The following is an 18,260-nucleotide window of genomic DNA, read 5'->3' on the forward strand; positions in this document are numbered from 1 at the left end:
AGGTATGGATTTACAATAAGATAAACATAATTGGAAGTAGGGAACGTCAGTCTTTTAAAAGTTTGTACAGGTCTACATTTATGCATGACAATATGTTGGTTTTTTGGTATTATACTTAAATTACTGATGTATTGTCTCAGCAAAATATCCATTACAATCAAGGAGCTTATTTAGTTATTAGGCTGAACTAAGTGGCTAAACTGAAGCAACTGCCAAGTTTGCTTTTGCTTTAGTGATCAATTCTTCCCTGCAGCCTAACCCTGAGGTTCTGTTTGCTTGCTGAAACTCTTGCACTTCCACTTCTGATAGCTTTTGCAGGAGTTAATTTTTATCATCCTTATCCTGAGTTTGTGACAGCTATCCTCAGAAAACAGACTGCGCGTATCTTTGTATTGTGGCTGTCACATGGTGATTTAAAACAAAGCTTGCCTTTTCCAGTAATTCTGAATGAACCTGTAAAATGATTTTCTGATTGACCTCCTAACAGTCCCCCAGGTGTCTGCCTCCTATTATTATTTCACTATATCAGAGCAGCCAGCGTTCTGCTGTCTGTGTCAGCAATATGATTCTTTGTGATGTCTCTCAAACATACCCAGCCCTTTGCTAAGGAAGAGTGATCCAGACGCTTGCTTTGAGCACTGGTGAGCACTAGTGATCAGTGCAGATTGGCTTGCATGAGGAGACTTTCTTCGCAAGGGTAAACGAATAGTGGCACATGGGAACTGAAATTCCCAGTTCTCCCTAATTTTATGTCTTTGATCTAAGTCTTGTTCAATTACTCTATCAGGGGATTTTAAAATGTTTGACAAAACATTCAGAGTGATGACGATGCTGTCAGGGACAGTGCTTATAAAAATAAACAGAACAACGGAATCCAGTGTGCCTGCTTAAGTGCAAGTTTGAATATATGTGTGTTCATATTCAGAGCTTGAGATGTGTGTGCTATATTATGTGAATGAAATTTTCTTCGAGAGCTTTTTCTTCAGTTCACTGCTCACCACACAAGTCCGTGCATACAGTCAGTGTAAGCTCATCTGTTGGCCAAGTCACAGCAAAGCCAGGATGTGCTCCTAACCTAGATAATTGTTTTGTTGTTATTTATTAGACTAATATCTTCTTGGCATGTAATACTGTGCACACTCAGAACTCACTGAGTTAAGGTTACATCAAAGATTGACCTCAATTGACAAGATTAAATTGAAGTCATTTTCTTTTAGAGCTTAGCAGGTAGAGTATTTGTGTTGTCAGCAAACAGGACTTTATCCTCTTTCCCTTGGGCATTATCTTAAATGCGGTGTCAGATTGCCGGATGGATTTGCTTCACTACTTTTTCTCCAATTTTTATTTTTAATTTTCCTTCTACTGCCTTTCAGCTGTCACAGTCAATAATTTCCTTGGAAGCAAAACATGCACTGCAAGGCACTGTGTAAGAGCTCTGCCTACACACTGAACTTTTTTCAAGAGGTATTTTTTAGCTGTGTATATTACCGAGTGTTTCAGAACTTTAAGGACTGTCTGAAATTTGTTATTTTTTGGGCAAAAAGGAGGGGAGGGGATTATAATATTCTCCTTGTTTGTCATCCTTTGTCTGTTATAAAATTAGGATGATTTTGTGCTATGATTTATTTTAAAAACTCAGATAATATAATTCTATATATGGTTATAGAGTTGAAAAGAGATAATACAGTTTTGGACCAAAAGGTTGGTGAATACTGTATCAATTAAATTAACAATCAATTCTGAATACTCTTAATTGTGAGATGATTTATATAATTTATTTAAAATATAATGATCTTTAATACTTGGTTAGCCTTGCCACTTACAGAACATGATGAAGGAAAATGTCTACTAACTAATTCCTTTGGAAAAGGAAATAACCAATGGAATGCAAGGAAATAATATTCTTTAAGAGATTATTGCTATGCTTTACGTGTAAAATGTACTCTGACATTCTTATTTGAAATTCGGTTTATCACTTTACTCTCTGTGCCAGGTTTTTTCAGACTTACTGTACAATCTACTACAATACGGAAAAGCTATGCGGCTTTCTTTGCTTAGTGTGGGATTGTTGTTTTTTTTTTTATAGCAGACATTAGTGCCTGGCTTAATGTTGAACTAATATTCTATTTCCTACTGAGATTGGAAATCCGAATTGGGCTTTCAAGTCTTCTGCTAGCTGTCTCTGGCTTTTGCAGAAAGGGAAATTGATACAGCTCCTGTCACATGTGGGAAGCATGCATACAGTGTGGTTTAATCATCCCTGGTAAACTTGGGTAGGAAACATAGGTGGAGAAGGCTTCTCCCAGACAGAGTAAGAACTGTATTTCTTGTACACTATCGTATTTCTTCATCCTTTTGTTGTGGGAAGAACTAAATGCACAAACGTGATATCTTCCCAGTGGTGGTAAGTGGGTTTGGGATAATTCTCATAATGAATGCATTAATTCCCAAAGTTTATGAAAAGACAGCTTTAAGCAAATTATATTTACAGTCTTTTCTTTATCAGTACTTCGAGAATTGCAGGGCAGGGGCAAGAACAGGATAACAACAGTAACAACAAATAAAATACTGAAACTAAATTTTTCTGGTGTTCCCCCCCAGGAATTTAAGTTTCAGTAGTTGTGTATATTTATGGCATATATGCAGCAGATTATTATTTGGTTCATCAATAAAGCACTTAAAGTAAAATAAATTTAATCGTGACAGATTTTTTTTTCATTAAGATTGATTTTCAAATATTGATACATTTTGTCCACTTTGTATGATTAGAGAGGGGGGAATATTAAGCTTGTCTGTATATTTCTCTTTCACAGGCACTTAATATCTAGCTATAGGATTTCTTTTTTTATTCTGCTTTCATCTGAAGTACCAACTACGTCCCTGGATGTATTTGAAAACCGTTTGGATGTGGTGCTCAGGGACGTGATTTAGCAGAGGGTTGTAAGAGTTAGGCTAGTATGGTTAGGTTGCAGTTGGACTTAATGATCTTTAACATCTTTTCCAACCTGAGCAATTCTATGATTCTATATATTGAACACTGAAAATAAAACTGAAAAAGATAAGGAAATTTTGCCATAAAAGTCTCCACGTATTTAATGGACACATACTGATTTTTAAGATTTTTCGTAATTTTTGTTCAGTAAAATGAGTTGCATATCACGCTGAGAAGCAGTGCTCATGAAATGCCTTTGAAGTTTTTGTACTTGCTGGTCTGTTCTAGCCTTGTAAATGGTATTGTATATTTATCCTTGTAAAAGTTTTGTAGGTTATGTGCAATCTATGATTTTATATTATTTACTTTGATTTCCAGTCAAATGGGTAGTTAAGGCAGACACTGGGATTTAAGTTAATGAGATTCTTCAAAGACTCTGTCCTTTGGTCTGTTTCAATTAAGAAATAGATCATGAGAACTGTTGCCTAGTGGTTTAAGGACATTTGGGAGGTTAAAAAGTACTCTTCTCTATTTGTTGCCTTCAAAGCTTGATAGAATTTTTGTAAATCTAGGTCATAAAAAAATCAATAATTTTATCTAAATTGCTTTTGCTTATCTAGTTGTAGTTCAGTACAAAATAGGCCAAATACTCTCCAGGAATCTGTAAATAGTCAAACAATAATTTTGTGTTCAAAATAAGACACTGCTAAGTTAATGCACCCATGTTAGAGAATGCATGACTTTACAAAACCCACAGTGATGCGCATATGTAAGGTTCAGCACAGAGTGAATGTTTTCCATTAGGAAACATCAGTCAATACACATTGGGTAAGCAGTAACAGTTTGAGGAGACAAAGGCCTATGAAAAATTGTTATCACTGGTTTAGTTAACATTCTTGTGAAGTAGAAATGCTTTTAGCCTGTTAAGGCCCAGGTTCTGTTTTGATAGCAGTTCTTGAAATGATGAAAATAAGCTGAACAGTTAGATAGCTATCCAGCAAATGATTTAAGTGTAGAATCCTTTGTGTTAAAAAAGTGCATACATCATCCATGTTCAAAGAGTTAATTGGGCTGCTTATAACATTTTCAGGGCAGGCAGAAATCTAAGGTAATCATGGGGCTTCTGTGAGATGTATTGATAAATCTCTAATTGGTTTCAGAAATATACCTGTATGAGGAGTATAGAGAGACTCTGAGAGGTAATAAAAATATCTTGGTTTTCAATTCTAAATAGAGATATGCTTAAACATTAATCAGTGGATTAATGCATACATTAAAGTATTTGAGCTTCCTTATATTTTTGTATTGATTGCAAATTCAGAATACTGAATATGGGTTTCTGTTGCAGTATGAGTACTTCAATGCTGTGCTTATAAATGAAAGAGATGAAGAAGGGAACTATCTGGAGCTGGGAAAGGAGTTCATTCTAGTGCCAAATGACCACTTCAATAACTTGCCTGTAAATATCAGTCTGAGTGACGTCCAAGTACCAACCAATATGTATAATAAAGGTAAGATAAGAGTTGTTTTATTTTATCGTTCCTTTGGCTAACCATAAGTTAGGAACTTTTTTTCTTATAAACTGAAACTTTTAATGGGCAGTGTATTGTGTTCATTTTATGCTTTACAGTTGTTCTGAAATCTTAGCAGAAGAATATTAAAAGCATGCCACGGAACAAAATATTTTACAAAACTGTCAAAGTCATTAGCAATTTAATATGGCCAAGAGTTTGTATATTAGACTTGCATGAATTCTCCCATACAATATGGCAGAATGTTAATTACAAATTACTTTTCAGTTTCTTCAAATCAGTTGAGTGGTTCTTACATCCATGCTTACCAGTTGCATTCTCTTTCCTATAAGCTAGAGTATCTTTTTAGCATTTTGCTTTCAAGCAAGTGGGAATAATTATGTGTGCATTTGACTGTATACAATAGTTGATGTGAGTTTTTAGTTCATATTTAGGGATAATAAGCTATGCTGAAATTTCTGCTACTTTGGTTACTTGTCATAGGTGCTGTATAGTACATGGTACTAACAAAAAACTGCATTCGATGGTTTTAAGGAATGATGGACTTAGGCCTGAAACTGGGAAAAAAAATAGAACTCAGATACATGTGTGCTCATTTTCCTTTTGCCACTTCCTTCAGATCAGGAAACAAAATGTAATTTTATGGCACTTACGCAGCACTTGTCTATTTTTTGCAATGCACACAATAATAATAAAGAAAAAGTGAAGCACAGATGTTTCTAAATCATGTCTGCAGAGTATTTGTCATTAGTCAGTAGAGAGCTGCCTAATCTCATTATCTGGTTCCTCTTCCTTCTTTTAACTATGATAAAATACAGCTAAAAATATATTAAATGTTTTCCTTGTAATTCAGTCCAGGCTAGCAATTGTATTAATTCCTGCAAGGACATTGTGTATCAGAAATGGAATGAGTAGTAGTTAGGTAGGTTGGGCTTGCAGAAGTGATTAAAATGGCAGTTTGTCTTCTAAATTATGAATCTCAAACAAGCCAAAAATTGTGCAAGTCTTCAAAAGAATGCCTTAAAGTAGAGATTCCCAAATAACAAAGCAATAACAAAGCTTCCTAGTGAGCTTTAGAAAGTCTGTGAAATGATTAATATGGAATATTTTTAGATTTAGAAAATGTTTAAAGGTTCTAAAACTACCAAGTTGTTTGTGTTGTGAAAACTCTATTATTAGCTTAATAGAGGTTGTCTATAAATTAATCCATTCTAGAATTTTTATTTATACGTATTAACATCCTTACTAAACAAAATCAAAAAGGAAAAAAAAAAGATATATATACCCTTTGCAACCGTTATGTGTGTGTATATATATATATATGTATGTATGTATATATATATAGGCAGTCATACTCTGGAGAAGCAAACTAGCTGATGCTATGTGTAGAATCCATTTTTATATGCTGATTAATTGCAGATAAGGGCAAAGGGCTTGTTGCATCTTGTTTTGGCCTCTAATATAGGGGCTGCCTTCAGAGATGTGGGAGATAGAACTCTGTGATGATTCCTGTTTTCACTTCATCTAATTCAAACCAGCCATAATCGTTACTTTAAGCAGCTGCAGAAACACATTTTTTATCATTTAAACGTATTCCAACTGCTGAAATCTGGTTTCTTGCTGACGTTTTCCATATGTATGGACATGATGGTCCCAGTTCGGAGACTGAAGATGTCTGGAAATGTTGGCCTTACTATGAAGAAGAGGGCTTCTACTTACATTTTTCATTGTCCATTTCTCAAGTTCTGTAATGCAGTGGTATGATAAAAATTTAATCAAATCCTAGCTGTAGGGTACAGGAGGTAGATATTGATAGGCTTACAAGTATGTATCTGAATATCTATTACTCTAGAAAATGTCTGTTGTTTGTTTCCAAGTTATGTTACATTTTATGTAATTAATAGGCAAAATCACAGCCAAAGCTTATAGTTTAAAGCAGTGTGATCCTTGAATTTTTAAACACAGGACTCTCAAATCAGCCTAGAAAAATGAGTTTTGTATTTGTCAGCTAATTCTAAACTTTGTTGCTTTTCTTTTTTTGTATTTTGCTTTGTGTTAGGAGGATAGTCAGAGGACTCACCACCGAGTTGCAGAACATGCCTTAGTCCAAAAGACTTCTAGAGCTCAGTTATTTTAACTTAGACGAGAGATAATTAGAAGATTAAGTAGTTGATTTCTAATAAAATGCAAATCTGGATGCCACCATTTTAAAAAATGAAATTGGACTCAGTTGAACTATGGAGGCATATTTTTTGTTATTGTTTTTATGAAGATAGTTAATCATTGAAACAATTTGCAGTGGTCTATGAGAAGGGTTGTTTTGGTTTTTTTTCCTTCTGTCTGGAAGATCTTAATCAAGACCAGATTCTTTTTGTTTATTATTTAAATAATACATTGTCTAGAATTAGTTTAGGGAAAAACTTTGGCCTGGTCAGCTTGCGTGATCATGATGATCCTTTCCAGCTGTAGGATCACTAAACTGAATGTTCACAGTCCCTGACTAAGCTCTAAATGAGATTGGCTTAAAACCATGGGACATAAATACAACTGCTCTTATTTAAATATCTTCTGACTCTTTTAGTATCTGCATAGAAAAGATTAAAAATATGAATAGTAACAAGACAAACAATTCCTATTCTAAGGAAACAATCAACTTTAGGCTCTGAAAACATAAAGAAAAAACAAATTTCATGACATGATTATGAAATCAAGAAAGTTCAAATGACATAAATATCATAGGTATGAAATTAAAATGCAATATGGGCTTTTTTGAAGGGAAAAATGAGCTGAAACAGAAGACTGCCAACTAGATTTGTCATTGTATTAATAACTTCGGTGCCATCTTTGAGTAGAGATTGCATGGGCCTGCTATAGGCAGAGAAGAAAAAGTAAATCACTCAATTTTGCTTCTCAGTACTTTTGAGTTTGACATGACTGTAAAATGTGAAAAGTTGGTCTGATTATTGACGTTTTTTTGTGTGGTCTTATGCTGTTTAACCTTTCTCCCGTAAAGGCAGGAGGCTCAGAAAAAATAATTTTGACATTTCCACAATGACAGTATACTTAAGGAGTTCGGGGGGGAGGGGAGGGAGAAGTTGTATGATTGTGCTTTACAGATGAGTATCCCGTATCCCAACATTGAGAGACCACTCCCAGCTCAAAGCTGTTTCACAGCATGGCTGGAGGTTCATTCAAATTGAAAATTTTAATGAAATTCAGCACCTTCATTTTTCCTGAAAACGACTGCTTCTGATAATATTTTTGCTTTTGAAATACTGGGATTCTAAATCTACCAGTACATTCTGTTTCTCCACTTTAAGCATGGGTGTATTAATTGCCTGTAGGCATAGGATTTGCAAGGCAGTATTCTTTCAAGCAATGAATAAATAACTAAGATTAAGTAAGAAGTTCTGCGATAACTGTTTTAGCAAACAGTAAGCTGTACTTCCATCCTGGAATTTGGTGAACATCAATTATCAGCTGTGTATAGATTTCTGACAAAGCAAGAGTAAAAGTTCTTCAGTGAATTGATCAGCTGTATCATATAGCATTCATTGATAGAGTAGGAAAGAAGGAAAATTTAAAAGAAAAATTTTCAGTTTTGGAAAGAGCACATTCAATCTGAATCCCATTTGGACAGTGCCTTACCAAGTGAAAAAGCCAGGCATGAGTACAACTGTGTATAGAGGGCTGCCTAATTCAGTTGTTGAGTTTTTTAATTACTGCTAATATTTAATGAAGTTTATTTACATAGGTTATATATTTGGTATCAAAGCAAGTTTTCATCTCTTACATTCATTGTTTAACACTCAGGTGTTAATTTAGAGTGTATTTGAATATAATTGATTATCTTTGGAAGTATGTATCTTTTTACATAACAGTTGATGTATTTTAAACTGCAATTAGGAAACAAATTAATAAAAATTATTAATGATTTTAAGTTTACATAGTTTCAACATTTGCTTAATTACTTTCTGATATGCTAGCAGTGTGTTTGGAAGAACCTGGGAATGTAATATGTATACATATAAAATTAAAAAATAGTTGGAATGTGGGTTAGGCTTTCTGGCATCCATCCATGAAGAGCACAGTTTCTGGCAATAGGGTTGCCACTAGCAAAGGTGCGGGATTCTGTACTGGATTTATGTATGCAAGGAGATGATAAAGGAAAGTTTCAGAAACTCAAATCTGATATTACATTGCGAATATATGAATATAGAGGAAAAATATATCAGAATCTTATCTTTTGTTAGTATAAGAATGCAGATAGAAAGTAGAATTTTAAGTGAAGACTTTGTCCAAAGTATATGCTGTATCTGAGCTGAAGAGTATATTCATTTTGATTTTCCTAAGTCTAGATCACACCATATTATTTCCTTAAAGTTTTGCTCAGTAATTACATAGTTTCTTCTACTGAGTTTATGCTCAGCATGCTCAGAATTTTTTCCAGCTCTTGGAACAGATTTATAAGCACCTGGCTAAATAATGTGATACTGTTCCAACTATTTTCCCCAATCTTTTGGATTGCAGAAGAATGCATATGAAAACCAAAGCCAGAGTGGATGTATCCTGATGACACATGCTTAGAAAATTCTAAAATATGGGACCTGTTGAAAAGTGAAGCATAGCACAGTACTGTAGCAGAGGTTACGCTCAGCAGGATTTCAGATGCTCATGTATTGCATAAAATCTGCAACATTCAGGAGGATGTTGATAAACATATTATCTCAATATCAGCTGAAATCAGCTCCCTAGGAATGCTACAGGAGACTATGTAGACATATCCGAACAGACACCCATTTGCCTGGAAGACTTGTTCATGTTTTTACATTTCTGGAGAATTACTCCAGTGGTCCTTGAATGTTTCTGAGATTTGAAATTGCAGAACATTATCAGAGTAACTCTACAGTGTAATAATTATTACTGGTTTATAAGGACAATGGATGCATCATGTTTTCTTAAGTGTTTGCTTTGTTTTGCTTTTAAACCATCTCTAGTTATTATTATAACTAGGATTTTGGATTTTAAGAACTTCAGTGTTTGCAGCCACTGGTTAGGAATGACAGAGATAGTACGAGGTTTAACAAAAGCAAGTGTAGAGTCTTGCATCTGGGGAGGAATAGTTGCATGCACTGTTACAGACTGGGGGATGAGCTGCTGGAGGGGAGCTCTTTGGAGGGGGACCTGGGTGTCCTGGTGGACGACAGATTGGCCATGAGCCAGCAGTGTGCCCTTGTGGCCAAGAGTGGTCAGCAGGTCAAGGGAGGTGATCCTCCCCCTCTACTCTGCTCTGGTAAGGCCTCATCTGGAGTACTGCGTCCAGTTCTGGGCTCCCCAGTACAAAAAAGACAGGGATCTCTTGGAAAGAGTCCAGCGGAGGGCCACGAAGATGGTGAAGGGCCTGGAGCATCTCTCTTATGAAGAAAGGCTGAGTGAACTGGGTCTGTTCAGCCTTGAGAAAAGAAGACTGAGAGGGGACCTTATCCAGGTCTATAAATATCTAAAGTGTGGGGGGCAGAGTGGTGAAGCTCTTTACAGCAGTGTGTGGAGACAGGATAAGGGGAAATGGCCAGAAACTGGGGCATAGGAAGTTCCGCACAAATGTGCGCAAGAACTTCTTTAGGTGAGGGTGAACGGAGCACTGGAACAGGCTGCCCAGGGAGGTGGTGGAGTCTCCTTCTCTGGAGATGTTCAAGACCCGCCTGGACACCTGCTTGTGTGACCTGGTGTAGGGAACCTGCTTTGGCATGGGGGTTGGACTTGATGATCTGTGGAGGTCCCTTCCAACCCCTACAGTTCTGTGATTCTGTGAGTCTTAGGTGCATACCTCTCTAATTTGATTGCATCGACTAGTTTGTTTTTTTTAAATTGGTAAACAGGAGCTGACTCAGATCTCTAGATACAAATGAACACAATGAAATGTGAAGTGATGCATGCAGGCCTTTTACAGTGGAAACAGAATAACAAAACTAAATGTTTTATCACAGTTGGATAGAAAAGACTGTTCTGTCTTTGCTGAATCTCTGTTTAGCGTGTATGTATTTAGTATTATTGTTTCTTCTCTGAAATTTAGAAATTTAGGGGGAGACTTCTGTGCCTGAGGTTTTCCAACTGTAAAAATACTATTTATTTCTAAATATGTCACATCATAAAATATTCACAGTAGGTCTGCCTCTGAATGTAATCAAGATTAAAATACCTCTCTGAAAGGAAGAAAACCTTTATGTCTTCTTGGGAAGAGGAAAACCAACATTTTTAGATGAAGTCTGTTTCACTTTTCTGGTTGGGTATCTACTACCTCAGTTTCCCGTGTTTTTCTCCTCAAGATGAAACAAAGATTGAACAACATTCTCCAGGCCTACTATTGTACCAACAAGGTGAAGTTGCATAATTGTAGTTTCCTCTTCATATAGATCCTTTCATTTGTTCACTAAAAGGGAACAATTTTTTCCTGCCAACAGGAAAACCTGTTTTCTACTCTGAAATGTCATCTTTATTTTCAATTGGAACTAGGTCTAGCTTGAGCTTCTCTGGACTACAGGTTATGTGAAGGCCTTCTTTATTATTTATTTATTTATTTATTTATTTTGAAGATGAATAAATATAATGAATTGTCAAGTGTCTCAAGGTATAGATGGATGTTTGGTGTCAGCTGCAGCTTACTGGGGATAAGAAATTCTTGCCCTCTGCTACTTGTCCTTCCTGGGTATTACTGCCCTGGTTCAGACCAGCTGTCATAAGATGTTTGTAGGCTTTTCCCAAAGCTGGTTTAATTAGTCAGATTAGCATTTTTTCCTAGAAGAGTGAAATTAGAAGCATTTTTACAGAACTAGTGTGGGGGTGATTGGTGACTTTATTGCCTACCTATGGGTAGTAGTTTTTGGGAGACGGCAGAGGAGATGGATGTGCCAATGGAGGTTAAGCTAGGGAAAGCTGTGTTCTCTACTGGGATCAGATGCATCTTGAGCAGTATGTCTAACTCTGCGCTAAAGAGAAACAAGAGAAGACAAATAATTACTTTTGGCAGTAGAGAGGAAATAGGCTTACACAAGTTGATTTAAGCTAATGGGAGTTTTTCCTTTGTACTCATTTCTGGTTTACAGTATATAATCTTGTTTAACTCGCTAAATTTTATAATGGAGGAATACTTCCTAGAGGATAAACCTTCACTCTATTAGCACAGCTGACAGGGGAATTAAATGCATTCTACAGCTTTGCAAGAAGGAAGAGTCCAAACTTACTACCCAGATAAGCAACACATTCCCAACTTCTAAGAGCTCCTAATAATTTTTAATATACCTTTGTGTACATCACTACCCAATGTCAGAGGAAATGACATACAGGTACATCTGTGCTACATGGTGGTAAGTTGTGTAGTCTGTTAGCACAATGGATCTTGGCACATGTGCTTAATTCATTGGAGTATTGCATGGAAATATGAACAAATATGGTTATATGAGCATGGTTCTGCAAAAAAGTTAACAAGACCTGACCCTCAATAATTGTAATTTATTAAGGTACAGCACAAGGTTAATGTCTTTATTTTGCTTCACATCCAGAGACAGCTAGATTGCAGCTCTGCACTGTCCTCCTTTTGTACAGTGCATGACATATAGCTTTCAAGAGACATATTTTTGTACGCCAGTATTATAGTGCTTGCTTGTTTTCCCATAGTTTGCTTCCAGTGAGATTCCAGCACGTAGCCTGAGGCACAATTTCTCATGTTAAACTCTGTGACCCTTGCAACAGTTTTAGATGAGACTCGGTAATCTGGGACTCTTCAGCACAGCACCTCTCCACAAACAGTTATGTTCCATTGATTTCCAGGGTCTTAAAATCTAATGCTTGCTAAACTACTGTTCTATGTGTGGGGAGATGGAAGGCTATGCTTAAAAGTTTGTGGAACTGCCATCTACATTTTTAGCTTGGGCTTTTCATGTTTTACTCCTACTGAACTACTGGGGTGAATGTTGCATGAATACTTAAATGCTAGTCTTTCTCAATGCACACAAGCTGAAATACCTTAGCTGTACAAATGAGTAAGTTTGTTCTGAACAGATTCAGTCTTGGAAAATTTTATTCCTTGTTTGATTTATAATGATATCTGTTCAGATTAATTTGCTCGGTAAAATGTCCACTTTTATCTTGAAATAATTAATTCCTAAGACTCTGGGAAGAGAATTGATTGCTGTCTTTGAAATGTCCCAGGTGAAATGACGATTGGCGTACGGAAAAGCAGGATGTAGGGAGAACGCACAACAGGGGCATATTAACATGACTGTGTACAGTAAAGTCTACAGTAATTATTTTCTAAATGGCTTTCTGATCCAAGAAGGCATGTAAAAGAACCTTCCTACTTGTTGCTCAAGCTGAAATAAAATGTCAGTGCCTGGACATGAGCAGATAGTTATTTAAATTTTTCCTTCTGTAGAGACTTGATATCAATAACTGCCCTAACTAACAGGCAAAGGATTCTGCTTCAGGGAGAAAGTGTGCTCTGTGCAGGAAGAAGGAAATGTGTTAGAATCAATTACTGATTTTAGTAAAGATAGGTCAAAAAAAAATATAAAATATTCTCAGAAGTGTAAGGTCTGGAAAGTTACTCTCCAGCTTTCATTGCTTTCGTTTATAACAGAGAATGGGATTTACACTATTGCACTATTTCAACTTTTTCCTTATAGAGTGCAATTTAATTTAAGGAGGTTACATGAACTTCTAGCACACTCCTTACCACAGTTTCCTTTTAATGTTGACATTATTTCTTTTGAGTAGATTTTTCTTGGTATTTTTGTACAACTTGTCAGATATTTCATTACCATCTTCCAGTATAAAAAAAAAAGATTTTTTTTTGACACTGTGGGCCAACATCATAAAATAGGAAGGAGCTACTTTAGTGTGATGAAGTCATCTGCACAAATTAGCTAATGGTTGTGACTCTGTTGAAAAACAGTATTTTGCAGCTGAGAATTTTCTCTGTCAAGTAGTGCTATTGTGCTTTTTGTATCTGTTGTAGTTTTCAAGTAAGTCAGTAGGAGATGATACTTTTTGTAGCTATCCACATGCTTCATCACTCATGGTTTCATGGTTAGATTAGGAAATGTATTTTAAGGGATGAACTTCTTAGGGAAGCTGGGAAATGGCTTGGACGTGAACATGTAAAATCTTCATTTCTTGAGTCCTGGTTATTTGAGGTATTTAAAAATCATACAAAAATATAAATAAAATGATGACCTTGGATTGCAGGTTGTTGAATATCTGCCCAGGCATGTTTAGATAATGAAATAGCCTTAGTGCAAGATGATGCTGTGTCTTCACTCACAGAGTCTAAGAACAATAACAAAATAATTACAACAAAAATTTGTGAATTTTTATAAATTATACACAATCCAAGAGATAATCTACTGCTTTGAAAAATAAAAGCAGTTCATTTTAACCTAGAGAAGTCTGTATGTCTGTCTTCTGTCTTTTGGACTTTCTATCCTCGTTCTGTGGTATAGCTGCTGTTTTTCTCTTTTTGAAGTATAGGAAGGGATTTTATTAGTACTTTCCATAACTGCAGAGTTCTTCTGATGGATACTGTGGACTATGAATATTTTCAAGCATTTCTGGCAACATGGGATATGGTTTATGTCAACTAACAAAAATACAGCATGTAAATTGCTGCTGAGAGTTGCAAGCTGTGTCGTCAGCACATAAAAAAATAAAATAAAGATTCGTGGATATAAATTACAATTAGAAGTTCAACAGTATGTGAACAATGACAAAAAAGCATCCTTACCTTACTTAATGTAGCCAAAATGTTTTTTTTTTCCTATCATTAATAGCTGTCTGAGAATAATTCTGTGCCACTGGAATTGAAATACATTTAATTATCAGCAATCCTTTTGAGTCTAATAGTAATCACTCCTAACTAGTATAGGTTTATTAAAGTGATTAAAAAATGTATTACATGACCTGAAATATTTTTTGGGCTTCACTCATTTTAGAGTCAAGGCTAAATATCCTATATTTTTCTATGTACTCATAGTCAATTTTTATTATTGTTCTCATTATTTTCACAGTTCAGGTGCTTTACTCCAGGAGAGCCTAGACTTAGCATTCTTCCATGATTAAATACATTTATTAATGTATTTTTTTTTCACACTGGCTCATGATACACTTCTGCAAAAATAGGCTTTATCTCTTTCTCTCAGAGCTTTGGGCATGACACAATTATTTGTAAGATGTCTGTCCTGTCTTTTGTGCCTTTCTTTGTCTCTCTCTATGATCTCTCCCTATGATTTTATGGCTGTTGAAATTAGAGGTTGTATCATGTGACTTAAGCATTTGTTTAAAAGCTTTGTGCCTGATGATGATTATTATAGAAAACAGAGAAGCAATTATTTGTATGCTCTCATATTATTTTCTGAGTTGTAGATGTTTTCTTCTTGCAGTTGTTTCTTCATTTCTGTCTTGCAATCTTTATACTTAATTGCATCGCAAATACTTAAATGATTTACAGAATGTATGAATGCAATGCAGCTTTGAATAATTCTGAACTTGGTATCTGTAGTAACAAAAGCATCACGTCTAGTCTGTGCTTCTCTGATTTCCATGTTTACTTCTCAATACTAGAAGCACTGCAAAAGTAGATTTCAAACTCAGGCTTCACAAATTTTCTTCAAGTTTTGCTTGATCACTTAAAAGACTGGTAAAGAATATCATCTGTGTCAAATAGCATTTTCACTGCATGATTTTAGCTGCATGTCAAAAGATGAGTTTAGGCACTACAAGTCAATAAATGCAGGCTGTTACCAAAAGTTTTGATTGCATAGGAAAAAGTCTACTGCATGTAATAGAGCCTTCTGTAGAAGATATTGAAACATGATGAACCACAACCATTTTTGATTAAGAGACTTTTTCAATTTGCTACTTAAAAATAGCTATGAATATTGCTCAGTCATACTTTCCTATCAACTCCTTCCAAGAGGCTGTCAAAATCAAAATTACCTATTATCTGGAATATTAGAACCAAAAAAAATTCATTTCTCAAGTGATGCAGAAAGGGTATAATCTGCAACTAGCAGATACATAAAACCGCTTTCCCGCAAGGTGTGAAATTAAGAAATAAAATCTTGTCTGTCACTGTCGTATATGATTTTATGGACTATGCTTCTGAAAATTCAACATCCTGGAACTGTTATTTAAACAGTGATAGCCACATATTGTCCTGGGCCACTATATTTATGTTTTGAAATCCTTCCCATGAATTGTTTGTCTTCACGTTTTAAGATCTTTAGGACAGTGTTTGCACTGTCTTCCTAACTTTGGTCATTGTTTAATTTAAAAGGAATTTTGTTAGTCTGATTTAGTCAAGGTTGCAGAAAATTTCCTATCTTCCCATATTTCTTTGTTTTAACTCTTACTGGCTATTGGACAAAGATACACAGACTTCTCTACTTGTTCCGTCTGGTTTTGCTCAAATTCTGCCTCAGATCCAATTCCCAGAGTCACTTTGGGCTGCTGCTTTGTTCTTGCAAAAGGCTTTTGCTTCACATATATAGTTTTTTAATTCCCTGTACTGAACAACAAGCCTTTTGGAAATGCTGGCATCGCCGTGCAAGATGTGTATTGTGCTTTATCTTTCTTGTATCCTAGTCTGTGTCTCTGGCTGTGGATCTAATCTATACATTTCTAGTACATCCACATCACCATGGCAACTAGATGTCAGATACAAGCTACACGGTAACATTAGGTTTTTATATTAAAAGCCCTATTCTCTACCACTCCTTATTCAGCAGCTGTTGCTTAGTTACTTGGGGTTGGGCTTTGTCTTGACAAATGTGAGCCTGTGAAGGTTTGCTAATGTGCACTATCTTAGATATAGTTTTAAGAGACTTTTTGACCTAAGAAACCTCTATTAATCATGATGTCTTCCATACGTCCTTGTTACTTCCTGAAGCAAGACGGTAATAACAATTTACCACTGATCTATAATGGTAGAAAATTACTCGGTCTTCTTTCATCTTTCCATTTTCTTTATTACGCTTTTTTTCTGCTGAGCATTAGCTTGTCTGATGGTTGGATGGAAGCTGTGGAGTCAGCATTTCAGCTCCTGTGGTAAAGAAGTGGAAGCAGGAGCTACTTAATGCTGCTCCTACCATTCATTTGGATCTGTGTTAACCCATATATGTGGTAACTCATATATAATGGCACATCCACAACATGCATTGCACCTCAACTGAGAGCATTAGCAAGGCTCCTGCAGATAATGAATCTTGTTACAAGGATCCTTGTTAGCTTATGCTCTGCCATGCTAGTTCAGCTCATTGACTTCCAGCACCAGAACAGGTACCTTGATATTGCTATGCACTGCACGTACCTGGATATGTTGTATGAATAAGCTAAGTGTGAGCACAGGGATCTCTGTTGCCTCAGTGTCCATGACCATGAACTCCCGCTGGGTTCCGCTGATTTACCTCTGCAGAAAGTATCTCAGGTTTGTATGTTCAACTTGAATTTTTCTCACACTTTTTCAACTAATCTGGTTGACTTTGAGATAATGTGGTATTGGAATGACCAATGGCAGTGACAGAAATGGCACCTTTACCATTTGCAGGGCAAGAGTGTGAATTTTATATATATTCTTGGAAAATATATATATTTTCCAAGAATAAAGTAAATGAAACTCAAAAGTAAAAGTAACTGATGATTGGATGAGAATGGATGGATAAGAAGCAAGGTATTGGCAACATCTCTTTGAATCGATGATCTGATGTTGCAGAACTGACTGAAGTAAGATGCAATTGGTTGAGACTTCAAAAATAGTTTTTAATTCAAGCAATATTACTCTCCATAATCTCAACATCGCTGATTTGGGGGCATGACATGTTTGGGATGCTAATTGGAAGTGAGTTGAATAAGTTACTTCAGCTTCACTTTTGATTATCTTGGAAATTCCCCATTTTACCCAAGCATGCCTCAAGTCAGACAGGTTCTCTCCTGGCCTGTTTACAATCAGCATCAGTGAATGAAAAGCGTCTTAAACATCTTAACTCTCATTTTGTGAGACAGAAGTTTTTTTTGTTGTTGTTGCCTTATACATGAGTTTCACACCTGAAGCAGAAGTTAGTGCCAAAGCCAGGCATTCTTTGTTTAATGAATCTGTTTGCAGAAAGATACAGAATTCTTTTTCCATCATTAGCAATAGGAATAAATTCTACCCAAGCAACTTTCAGAAATTTCAGCAAAGGTGCTACTGTCTCACCCTGGAAGCAGTTACTTTGTCTTTCTATGGAGCATCTCTTGAAGGCTTTCATTCTTCAGTAGCTTCTGGTGTGGAAACTGATTCCCTCTCTTTTCCTGAGCAATATACATTTTAAAAAAATACACTGAAAATGAATTATAACAGATTTGTTCTCCTTCAGAGCACTAAGTTTTCTTACTTGTAAACACAAGTTTTTCATTATTTTAATGATAATAAGCAACCAGAATATGTTCTGTTACTGACTTAAAATAACAACCAGGAAATTTACTGAAGGTAGCTTTCAGTGTGGAGTATATTAATGAAAAAAATTTCATTATTCAATACATTCAGTGGATACATTAAATATAATTCAATGGATTGAGTTTACCTGCTATAAATACACTGGGGAATTTATTTTTCATTTTGTTTTCTTTACTTAAAGATTTTTCAAGACTTCATTTCTCCCATGAACCATGTTGGGAGAACGTTTTTATCTTTACACTTAAAAGTAATTGACATAATAGGTCTGGGTTCCTGAAAACCTTTAGTGCTGAATATTAGAAATCATTTG

At 35.7% G+C, this 18,260-nt stretch overlaps 1 protein-coding gene across 9 annotated transcripts in view; it reads left to right on the forward strand.

Annotated features, from left to right (window-relative positions):
• CACNA2D3 (calcium voltage-gated channel auxiliary subunit alpha2delta 3) overlaps positions 1-18,260 on the forward strand; it is a 466,111-nt gene that overhangs the window by 221,744 nt on the left and 226,107 nt on the right. For all 9 annotated transcript variants that reach the window (XR_007379393.1, XR_007379392.1, XM_048957969.1 and 6 more), the window contains exon 5: positions 4,281-4,443. Coding sequence is in view for 7 of the 9 variants with exons in the window: in XM_048957969.1 (XP_048813926.1) it covers positions 4,281-4,443 (163 nt within the window). In the remaining 2 variants the exon portion in view is untranslated. The remainder of the gene's footprint in view (positions 1-4,280; positions 4,444-18,260) is intronic.

The sequence above is a fragment of the Lagopus muta genome, chromosome 11 (genome assembly GCF_023343835.1).
Source record: "Lagopus muta isolate bLagMut1 chromosome 11, bLagMut1 primary, whole genome shotgun sequence".
In the NCBI taxonomy this organism is placed as follows: Eukaryota; Metazoa; Chordata; class Aves; order Galliformes; family Phasianidae; genus Lagopus; species Lagopus muta.